This window comes from Hippocampus comes, unplaced genomic scaffold (genome assembly GCF_001891065.2).
Source record: "Hippocampus comes isolate QL1 unplaced genomic scaffold, H_comes_QL1_v1.1 scaffold153, whole genome shotgun sequence".
Taxonomy (NCBI): domain Eukaryota; kingdom Metazoa; phylum Chordata; class Actinopteri; order Syngnathiformes; family Syngnathidae; genus Hippocampus; species Hippocampus comes.
This window is the reverse complement of record NW_017805991.1, coordinates 602,702-614,213: the sequence shown is the minus strand read 5'-3', so window position 1 is coordinate 614,213 and position 11,512 is coordinate 602,702. Positions and strand designations below refer to the sequence as shown.

Sequence of the window (11,512 nt, the reverse complement as noted above, 5' to 3'; positions counted from 1 at the left end):
CAAAAAAAAAAAAAAAAAACAGCACAGATTGACCCAACTGTGTTCGTGTTAAGTTGTGAGTACAAAGCATAGTCACTATTGCGGTCTTGTAAGTGTTTATATGTGCGTCAGAGCGACTGCATGTTGGAGAACAATGTGAGCGTGCGTGTGTGCCTCCCATCAGTAGACGTCTCGAAGGTTTCCACGTTGAGATGACGTGCCGTGGGCCACGGTGACGCTGTAGCTGTAGAGCAGGTCAGTCAGCCACTGCTCCCTTGTCGCACCGCGAGAGTACCTCTGCAACACACAGCATGGATGGGTCAAACTTGTGCATGGAAAAACACACAACTATAAACTACTATTAAAAAGGGTTCAAATTGGGAGGATGGATTCAGGTTCCCCTTTCCCCACCCCACCCCCACAAATCCACCACGGTGAACCCTCACCTCTTCACTATTTACGTGTTTACCTATTTGTTTGTTTTCTTCATGTGGTAAGCATCTTCCTATCTGTCTCTCCACCCTTGCACATATACTGTATCTAGTTGGAACCACTTAACTCATTCAGTACCAGCCAATTCTGGACCAAGTCTGAAAAGACGTTTAAAAACGTCTTTGGGAGTGAATGAGTTCAGACCGTCGAGTCACACAGGTACCATTTCTGACCTCCCGTCGCGGCCACGCATGTTTTTACCGTGAGATGCTGGATGAGCTCTTGCAGCAGACTGGTGTTGGCTATGAGCTGGTTATGCAGCGGCGTGTGCTGCATCAGCATATACAAAATCTGTCCCAGCTGGGGCAGCTCCTCCTGGCTCAGATCCGCCACACGCAGCTGCAGAACCATCCTCAGCAGGCGGGGCACAGTGCCCAGCGACGCCACGCACACGCCCCAAATGGCCTCCCTGTGATTCAGACCCAAACGTGTTAAGGGCGTGATTTGTTTGCATCGCATGAAGACGGCGAATGAGAGGCTTGTGAGGCGCAGGACCATTTGTGCTGGTCTTGCTGCTGCTGCTGCTGCTGCTGCTGAGTGACGAGCAGGGTCAGAAGGCTTAGGCAGCAGCGGGACAACAAGCGTAACACAGGCTCAATGGGCAGGAGGGACAGGTCCATTAGCCTGGAAACGGCTTTGAGGAGGCCGGCCGCCATGCTGTCAGGCACCACTCTCAGCTTGGTCTGAAACACACGCAATGCAATTTAACAGAGAAGGGACGGTGAGTTGTCAGTAAAATGTTCTCCAGCGGGACAATGCAAGGTTTAGGTAAAGGACTACCAGATCAAGACCTTGTCATGGCCATCACAATCTCCAGGTGTAAACTGCTTTGAAAAAAATCCCTGGATTGCGATCAGGAAGAAGATGCAAAGTCGCAAACTATCAAACAAAGCTGAGCAGCTTCAATGTTTGCATCGGGAGTTTAAAAACAAAGTCACCAAACGGCAATGTGAGAGACGATGTGAAAAGACCAAGACGCATGAAAACTGTGAAACATAAAACGAAGAGAATTACATGTTGAGTATTTAAAACAACCACATAACTTGACCTGAACGTCTACTAATTCAATGCTACAATGCAATGGGAAATGCCATAGATGGGCTAACAAATAGCACTGGTGTCACAGTGTTTGCCTTTAAGAGACAGATATATGAACACAGAGGAGCATAGTAGTCCTGCCCCCAAGTGACCACGGCACACACATCAAAAGGAGCGGTACAATACCATTGAAATGAGGCAAATGTGGCAAAAACTGTTCAGTTTTTTTAACACGATTTAATTATGTCAATACAGCGGACCCCTTATACTTGCGGTTCTGCACCTGCAGATTCACATTTTCATTGCCCCCCCTCTCAATATTTACCCCCACCCCAACACACATTTTAGTTTTCACTACGAGTAAGCCGACCCGGTCCCTATTCCTGCTATATATGCTATTTGTTTTTATCAAGTACAACTTTATTGAGTGCTATTTTTCTTATTTAACAAACACGTTGTTGTTGTTGTTTATGACTCGAACCAATTCATGGCATTTTGTTTCGAGGTTCAAATATAATCATGGAACAAATTAAACTTGTATCTCAAGGCGCCACCGTATTTCTATTTGCAATTTGGGATTTTTGTTGTCAGTCATTTACTAGAATAAAATGACTGTTGACCTTACTCAAATGTCAACATAATCAGACAAAATGATATTTTTGCACTGGTCTTTTGATAGATATTCTTTTTTTTTTTTTTTGCCCAGAGCTGACTAGAGGATTAATCGTATAAACTATTTGTGGAACCCCTCACACTGCTTGCGCAACTGAATTGCTCAGCAGCGTCCGGTGGCATTGCCCGGTGGCATTGCTGTGTGTGTGTGTGTGTGTCTGTGTGTGTGTGTGTGTGTGTGTGTGTGTGTGTGTGGCTTTAAATGTGCGGAAATCAACACAGACTTGTTTTGTTCCTCACCATGTATTCAAAGATGCCATTTTGTAAAATTTCAAAGCACTGAGCGTTTGAACCCAGAGTTTCCAGACGCTGGCACACTTCCTGAAAAAGAATAACATTGACATCAATGTGAATGCATACTTAGCGCAACACTCCCCCCCCACCCACCCCACCACCGACCATCTCTGCCATCACACCTTTTACAGTCATTAAATCGATTATCCAACGGGAAAACATACACCACACTTTAAATGTTTAGGGTCACTTAGAAATGTCTTTTTTTTTTTTTGTTTTAGTTTTTAGTTTAGCAATTTGTTTGCAACTACAGTAACATAAAATTACAGGAACACAGTCAAAACACTGATTTTCTTGAAAACATTTCTTAGTGGCTTCCAAACATGTGAACCATTGCCGAGAAAGGAGCGGAGCGTTCTTACTGGTTATCATTAAAGCTTCCAGCAGTACAAGATTTATAGTCCAAAAAATGTGCCAAAAAGTACCCAAAATGGTGAAATGGCACAATCTACTTTGACCGTTATACAACGGGGAATTTTCAAAGTTTGACTTCTTATCACATGGCCACTGTGAAAATTAGTCATCTTTTAAAATGCATTCATTATAGAAGGATAGACCAAGAGCCACAAATGAACCTATCATTTATTATGGTAATCATTTCTATACAGTCATTTTATTTAAAATGCTTTATTTTATTTTCGATTACTCCTTTATCTCATCTGAATCAATGTCAACTTGCGTTTCAATTACACAGTTGATGACATAAGCGTCCAAAAGTGTATATACAATAATTGTACCAAAAAAAAAAAAAAAAACTACCATCGTGAGAAATTTGATAGGACAAAGAACTATTTATAAAATTGGACGTCTGAAAAATATTTTCATGGGGTTTCATGAATCTGCATATTATTCATGCAATTGAACTAATTAAATCAATGAACCTTTTCTACAACCTACAAATTCTAATGGATGCACCAGTCCACTAGGATATTTCTATTAAGAATAAATGAAGGAAGTAAAACTTTTTTCTTTTTTGTGTGTGCTGGAACCAGAATACTTTATCAGCTTTTTTTCTCATTTTCTTCCAACCTAATCCAATTTCTCAATTCACCACCTGCACGAGCGAGCGCGTACGGCAGCATTTGTCATAGCGCTGCACCCCCCCGTCATTAGAAACGAGTCCGCGCCATCAGCCGCGCCAGCGCTGACACCGTCCACCCCTTCGTGCTGTCCCTCCGACGCACCCCCGGTCCCTCCTCTGTACCTCCACTTGGCTGTGATTGACTTAGACAGGCAAATGAGAGAGGCAGGATCTGAGGCCTTAATTGAGGCGCTGAATTAGGGATTAGAAGGCGTTCCACCCCCTAGTTGCTCTTACACACACACACACACACACACACACACACACACCTGCCCCAGGGCATGGCTACGTTAACTGTAATTTTAGTGCGGAAATGTCACATTCCCATCACGCCACCGGCTCTCATTAGTGCGAGCACATATCCACGGTGGCCGATAACTACGCATCTCCAACCTGTGCGTCGAGATAAAACTTCTTGCTCTGAGCCTCCGTGCGCCACTCTTGGCCTACGTCTGTCCAGAATATGTTTTTCAATTTGACCAAACAATGTTCACTCCTAAGTTCAATTCTACGTGTAATGGTTACGATAAGAGGGGACTCGTATTGCGCGCCGTACCTCCACGACGTCCCAGTGGTGCGTGAAGTGGTCCGGCGGGGTGCGGTGAAGCCTCAGGGGCGACAGAGGCGAGGGGAGCGGCGCTCTGGTGTCGCCGGCCTCCTGCAGGGAGGCTAGCTGCTCGCATGAGAAGCCCGTCAGGGTGGAGAACAGGAAGCTGATGTAGTCCACATCCTGTAGGGCCGCTTCCTGGCTCCCGACTGACCATCCACTCAGAGATGACCTGGAAAACAAGGGTATAGCAGTGCCTTGAGATACAAGTGACACGAGCCATTGTTCAACCGATTTTTCGCTGTGACTGCCAAGCAAGTAAGGCTGAGCAATTTTTAAACTAATATAACTGCATGGCGGGTTCATATGCAATCTTTTTTTTTTCAAGGCCTTCTGCAAAAACACGTGTGGATATGAGTGTAAAAGTTGTTTGTCTAGATGTGCTCGGCAATTGTCCAGCACCAGTCAAGTGTGTAGCCCGCCTCATTGCCTAAAGTCAACTGCCGCCCACCCGTGATCCGAAAAGAGGACAGATGCAAAACAAGACGACTGGAGCAAACGTAACCGACAAGATATATGAGTTTATCACATTCTGCTTAATTTTGAAACTTCGGGAACAAAGTGTTCACAGTCAGCTTATGAAATCAGACCGTGCCCCCAAGCGAAGATGGGGGGATATCAGGCGAAACAACATTTTGTTGTGGAAAGGCCGAGAGGCCCATGCGGAAGGCGCTGGTCACCACATTCCAGCCTCCCCAAAAAAATGACTTCTTTGTGTCTCCATTTGAGCATCGTTTCTGGAAATCCGTTAAACCTGACCCATTGACACCAGGAATTAGACGGATGCAGAAGGCGGCCGGGCCGATTGTGGGAGTGGGATGGTGCGCTACTGCCATCCGGGGGAAGCAATTTGCAACTTCAAATGGCAAACTCATCTGGCCCGTACAACACTTTCGTACTATTTCCTGTAGTTATAACTTGACTACTTCATGAAGGTAGGTTAGTTAGAGACCACGGTCACCACCGTAGGAATGGATCATCATCAAAAACAACATGTTTTTGTCCCAAAATGTTATCTTCATCTTTTACAAGTAACATAAGTTAGCATACGCTACAGTTAATTGTCACCATGGTAATAAACAAACCAAGTCATAAGATAAACAAAGTCCTCCTCAGGGCTACTGTTATATTAGTAAGGTACATTAACATTATTATCACAGTACGGAAGCTGCGTAGGACCCGAGATGAGATAAATTAACCTAGTGGGAGTCTTCATGTGAACAACCATGTGACAATGATTACACGACACGGTGCCTTACCAAAGCCTGAAAGGCTCCTTCACTTTCACCATTTCTCCTCTTTTTTGACACGTCTGAAACCATATTTGCCGAATAAGCTTTTCAATTTCTCTGTATGAGGTGATTATGAAACTGCCAATACAGCTCATGTTGGAATTTTTTTTTATGTGCTCTATGCATTCGCTGTGCTTTAAGAGGGTGAGAGAGCAGTCCGCAATTGCGCACGCTCGTAGCTCAGATGGAACCTCGGTCACGGGCGATGCACCGTGAAGATTTCAAGCTCACCTCATGTGTATAATACGAATGAGAGAGGCGGCAAGGCCAGCAGAGATTCGTCCGGTGCTGCAGCAGAAGCTCAGATTGGCCAGGAGAGCGCGAGACATCTTGGGAAGGAAGTAGAGCAGCTGCACCATTCGTTGCTGGCACTCTGACGGCAGAAGAACCACAGCACCTTCCTGCGGATCTTTGGGGGATGCGTGCGCAACCCCACACACGGGCAGACGTCATGCTTACAATCGACGGCATCATGCGAACACTGTAAGGAAAATTGTTACGATGCCAGGAAAACCGTAAGGCGTGTAGACACTCAGATAACACGTGTGTGTCTATGTGTGCTTATGAGGTCTGTCTTTCGCTGACGCACATGCTGATGTCAGAAGCCCATGGACAAAAGAACCATTGTGATGTTCCTATCAGAACTCTTGACCGCCCCCTCGACTCCTACTGCTGCTTCCTTGTCACACAGTAATCACACTATCTGACCGATCCTGATCTTTGGCGCTGGCACGTCTTTAATTCTGCCTGGGAGCGACAGCGTCACGGTGCCTCCGAGATCAACTCAAGAGTCAATAATCTCGCTTTTGCCAAGAGTCTTTCAAAACCAGTCTGGAGTCTGGTTTGAATCCTTAGTTGGAAACGCAGGAGAAAATAGTTTAAGAGTGTGCAAACGATTTGGTCGTGAGATTCTGGGTTACGATCTTGACTCCAGAGTTCCTGTGTAGAGTTTGCGTGCTTTCCCCGTGCTTACGTGGGTTTCTCTCTGGGTCCACCAACTTCCTCACACATTCCATAGTCTCCAAGTGAATATGAGTGTTCATGCTTGTTTCTGTACAGTATAGATCTTGGATTAAATCATCGAGGACAGGACGATCCACAAACCTAATGAGGGCTACAGACAAATGAATGGCTAGATTTGGTGCGAGTACCGTAAAGCTTGCAGGCGTGCATCTGTAGGCTGCTGAGCAGGTCTTTGTTGCCTCGGGAAGCAGCAGCCTGGATGGATTGGATGAGCAGGGCGGACAGAGCGGGGTTACGGTGGCCCAGCTGGGACAACTGCACAGGAAGAAAGGCCAGCCAGCGACTGAGCACTTTACTCCTTTAAAAGGGTGAGAGACACAACAAGGGTTTACTGTATACTTCTTATTATATTTGATGACATGGGACAGGGTAATTTAAAATCTATCGATCCATTTTCCGTCAATTTGAGCTTCTGACAATCAGTAAAAACTCTGCTAAGTTGTTGACAGTGCCAGAAGGGTCTGTGTGTTTGCCGATGTGTCTGCAGCATGGCCCACTCACACGGATCTGCAAACTGACTCAATTTAACTCGGCGGATGGGTGAAGAAGTGCTGACTTCACGAGTGAAAATACAGCTTTGACTTTGTACTTAGGCGGCCCCCTTTTTAGCTGCTCTGATACTCGCAACCCCTCGTTCCGCCCAGTGTTGCCCTGGCAACGAAAACCATACTCTGAATATTAAAGGCGGGAGAAAAAAAAAAGCAAATATTCATCGGCATAATCACCCTCCAAAAAAAAAAAAAAAAAAAACAGCGTGATTGCCATCAGTGTTCCAAATGTCTATGAACTCATTCAGTACCAGCCATTTTCAGATGCGTTTAAAAAAAAAAATTTGACTTTCAGTCTTGGAAAAATAAGCTAGAAAAAAAGAAAACCTAAGTACATGGGATTGAATGTGTGAAGTCTGAAAAGACGTCTAAATATGTCTTTGGGAGTGAATGAGTTAAGCTTATCATTTGTGTATTTTGACCAAAGAATGTCAAATCCCTTTTATAAAGACGAACCAATTTTTGGAATCCACTTTGCAGAGCGCTGCTTTGCACTTACCTTGTAATATGTGACTGTCCCTGCTCCTGCAGGTAGATCTTGCTGTAGAAAGACAGCAGAAGAGACCTGGTCTGTAGTGTCAGGTGCCTCTGCTGATAGTACGAGTACATTGCTGCCAGCAGGTCTTCTGTCACTGCTGCAACACAACACAATATGAATATTTTCTACAATGTCATTTGATCAGTCGTTGGCTTATCTATAATTGGTCAAAAAGACCCATCATTAGGAGCACACAGTGTATGCCAGGCTGTGACAAAATTCATCCAAAGCTCACTTTTGCTTTTTTGCGTGAGCACCATCTTCCACACAGTCCCGAGCAGCATGTGCAGTTGCCGATAGCTGAGCTTCACTTCGCCGCCGAGCGTGTCTCGCACAAAAGTCCTCAGGGACGTCAGCCAGTCTCCGTCCGCCTCGCGGCCGACTCCCTGCCTCTGGCTCAGTGACACCATCACCTGGCAAAGTGTGATGTTCAGCGCCAGCGGATCGACGTGAGCGTCGGGGAGAGCTGCGGTCTGCTTAGCCCTGCAGGAAAGACCGTGAAGTGATGCGAAGACATAACATATTTGAAATAGGCTTTATGTTACAAAATGTGTTTTTTCCCCGAATACTCGATCATTCAATAGGATTCTCAGGAGGATCCTCGCACACTAAAATATTTAATAGCCGTCTCATCTTATAAATATTTATGTTTTCTAAATGACGATACGCTGTCTTTTAAGCTTCACATTCGGCAACTTGTGAATAAGAAGAAATAAGTCGTGTTTTGCAGTTGGGCAAACATTACATCACTGATTTGGTCAGTGAAAAATATTCCACTGTTGTGCTTCAAAAAGACTTCGGGCAGTCAAGGCAAATATTTATTTGTATTCAAGTACTGCTTAGATTTTTCGGAGTTTTCAAATATTTACTCAAATACAGAAAGAAGGTTCTACATAACACTCAGTAATGAGGTATTATTAGAAGTAGAAGAAAAAAAAAGTCAAATAAATAAAACACGTACCTCTTGGTATTTACTTTCTTTTTATGTTTGGGTGCGTCATGAAGGCTGTACGGAAAATTTTTCATAAAGTGCTGCTTGAACTCTCCTAAGTATTCCTTGCGGAACCATGCATCCTAAAAGAAAAAAAATCAGTCAATCAATAAATCATCTTAAAAAACATCCTCATAAGCTTTTCATCATTCCAAGGTGTTTGTTTGTGCTTTCCTTATCTCACCAGCGCATCTTCATGCTCCTTCCGCGGTGCCAGTTTTCGAAGCAGTTGCAAAATAGACAGAACCTGGAACATGACGGACATGGCGTCTGGGCTCAACAGGTGACCGCCGTCAGAGTGGCTCCAAGGAGAGTCACTGGTGTTGGCTTCCACCCACACTTCAAGCAAAAGCGGCACCAGAGTCGATGCAAAGCTCTGGACAGCCTCCGCCGAGTCGAAACCTTCACATGTTTCACCTGGATGATCTGAATTTGGTCTATAAAAACAAAAATAATGTGATAGCTAAGATTGTCGCGATATCATTGATGAAAATATTAATCCAAAAATTTCCATTAGAAGTCTCACAGAAAAGCTGATAAGGAAGAATTTCACATTTCAGTGAGAACGTAACTATAACCATACATATCCAAATGAGCATCCACCCATCCATTTTCGACAGTGCTGGTCAGGAAAAACTATTTTAACAGCAATGCAATCATACCTGAGTTTAAATGTGGAATGCGGGCTTGGTTTGCTCCCAGAATTCTCATACACCTGAACTCCGATCTTGCTGTATATGAGCTCTTCCCAGACGGCATTCACTGGCGTAATCCTGCTCTCACCACTTGAACCAAACACTCCCTCAGATGGGGCCGACATATCACCATCCTCCACGGGTCTTTCCTCGACTACTGCCTGTAGGAAGCGCCCAAGTCTAAAACACAAGTGATACCATTTGCATGGTTAACTGCCAAGGTACTTAAGGGAGGAGACTCCAAAACCAGCAATACAATTACTAAACCATCTATGACATATGCAAATTAATTTCACCCTGCAGATGCTAACTTAAACCATATAAGGCCAAAAATATAGTGCAGTGAAAGAAAATGTGTATTTTTTTTCTACTTAACAACCAATTGTGTTGAACATAAATTAGTTTTTTCCCTCCCTCATCATTAGCCATGTTGAGCATCAATTACTTATTAGGCTGCCTGCTGCCAGGCATACAACATATATTTATTGCCGCTATGGCAACTAGGTGACAGTATCAATCTGAAAACACCTTCCTGATGTACTGGAGAGGCCATCACGTTGATGCCAAGTGTCAATGGATATGTAGTTTTAAGTGACAAATGCTGTCTAACTAGCATCTTGATAAGCAAGACCTGTGAGGTGGATGGTTTATTTGGCAAAGGAGAAGTGCTCACCAACACATATTTATAAAGATCATTCTGTGAACAACATTTAAACAAAATAGGCCATTTGTACAAAAAGGCTTCAAAACACGTAAACGCGATGCATCTGGAGGGTCAGTTTAATGAATGTGTAATCAGTCACTGAGGCGTACCTAAGGAGCACTGAGAGGCGCCACTGCTGGCTGGTAACGGTCCTGTTGGGGTTGACGGAGAGAGCCCAAGTGCGTCCCTTGGCCTCCTGTTCCTTTTTAGCTCCTCCATTGGTCTGTCTGTGAGAGATTAACTCCAGGAAGTTGGTGAGGAGCACGGCTGGCCGTGCAGCAAGCAGGGCTGGGTAGTGCTCCAACAGCACATCCAGGACTTTCATGGCGTCTTCTTGGATGCTCAACTCAATGTGAGTCATAGCGCAACACAGGTGGGCACTGAGGAGGGGGAAAAATGGAGCCACTCGCTCCGCGGGCACAGACTGGGCAATATACCTGTAATAAGTTCAAGACATTAGTTGCGACCGGGGTGAATGGTAGTATATTTAAGTTTTCTCTCACCTGAGCACACGTGTGGCTGCCACCCGAACATTGGCATCCTTGTCTGTGAACACAGCAGCTACCTCGGACAGCAAACGTGACAAATGCTGCTCTAACAGAGAGGGATTCACCAACAACAGCTCCCTCAAGCCCAACAAGGCACCGTGCTTGACATTGGCATTATAATGGTGGAGCTGAGACAACAGGTCCTAGGAAAGGGGCGATAAATGCACACAAAACACTGTCAAACCAATGATTCCCTGACGTTTGTTTACATCTGAAAAAATGATATTGGACATTGGTTCGTGAGTCGTGACTGGGGGCGACGGGTCCAAAACGTTTTAGAACCATTGATGTAAAACACTTACATTGATGCCAAGCTGCCTGTTTGTGATCGGACCACTGGTGTCTGTCTTCAGTTGTTCGGGCAGATATATTCCCTTTGTGCGAAAGTTTGTATTGGTGGCGTTGTCTGCTCTTGGCTTCTTCTTTCCCACTTTTAATTTCACTTTTTGGAAGTCATCCTGTCTCTTCTTTTTCTTGGATTTCAGTTTAGCCATCTCGAACCAAAAGTTTTACTGGATCTAATGGCAAATGCAGAAGACGTGAATAAATGAATGTCACGGTACACCGCAGAATACGAAACACAGTGTGAATTAGCTATCAAAATCAGATTTTCACTCCTCAGCTTGCAGCCCTCATTTCTACACTAGCATAAGCAGTAGCGAGCTAACTGCATGGGCATCATTGCCAGTGTTTATTTTGTAACCTACCCCAGCTAAAGACCTTGGTTGTGCCTGCTGCAATTTTACACTCCGGTGCAGGATCGTCGATATCTGAAGGTGAGGAAAAATTATAGAAAATATTTATTATGTCTGAGTGTGTTAATATTTTGGATTCTGAGTCGTGTCCGTCTTTCAGTTGAGCCAAATGTACGCTTGTTTTATGAGCCACCGCCGCCGCTGCCACCCCCTTTTTTTTCTCGAAAAAACAACGGCGGCGAAGCATGGGGTATAAGAGGCTCGTCACCAATTTCCTTGGATAAAATGGGTGCAAAAAAATGTTTTGGTGCACATA

General features: G+C 44.6%; 1 protein-coding gene across 2 annotated transcripts; it reads right to left on the bottom strand.

Annotated features, from left to right (window-relative positions):
* Positions 1–2: 2 nt before the first annotated feature.
* On the bottom strand, positions 3–11,432 carry tex10 (testis expressed 10). 2 transcript variants are annotated; one of them, XM_019892115.1, is made up of 16 exons: positions 11,209–11,432; positions 10,804–11,019; positions 10,457–10,644; positions 10,064–10,390; positions 9,218–9,430; positions 8,740–8,992; positions 8,526–8,638; positions 7,800–8,047; positions 7,526–7,658; positions 6,607–6,776; positions 5,687–5,864; positions 4,113–4,335; positions 2,422–2,502; positions 967–1,154; positions 673–880; positions 3–276 (listed from the first exon to the last, which is right to left on the bottom strand). In XM_019892115.1, exons 2-16 carry the CDS (start codon positions 10,993–10,995, stop codon positions 160–162), a joined length of 2,832 nt encoding a protein of 943 aa, XP_019747674.1. In that variant the 5' UTR covers positions 10,996–11,019; positions 11,209–11,432; the 3' UTR covers positions 3–159. The 2 variants fall into 2 exon arrangements, with proteins under 2 accessions (XP_019747674.1, XP_019747673.1); XM_019892114.1 differs by having other exon boundaries at positions 7,526–7,661; positions 11,209–11,429.
* Positions 11,433–11,512: the final 80 nt, after the last annotated feature.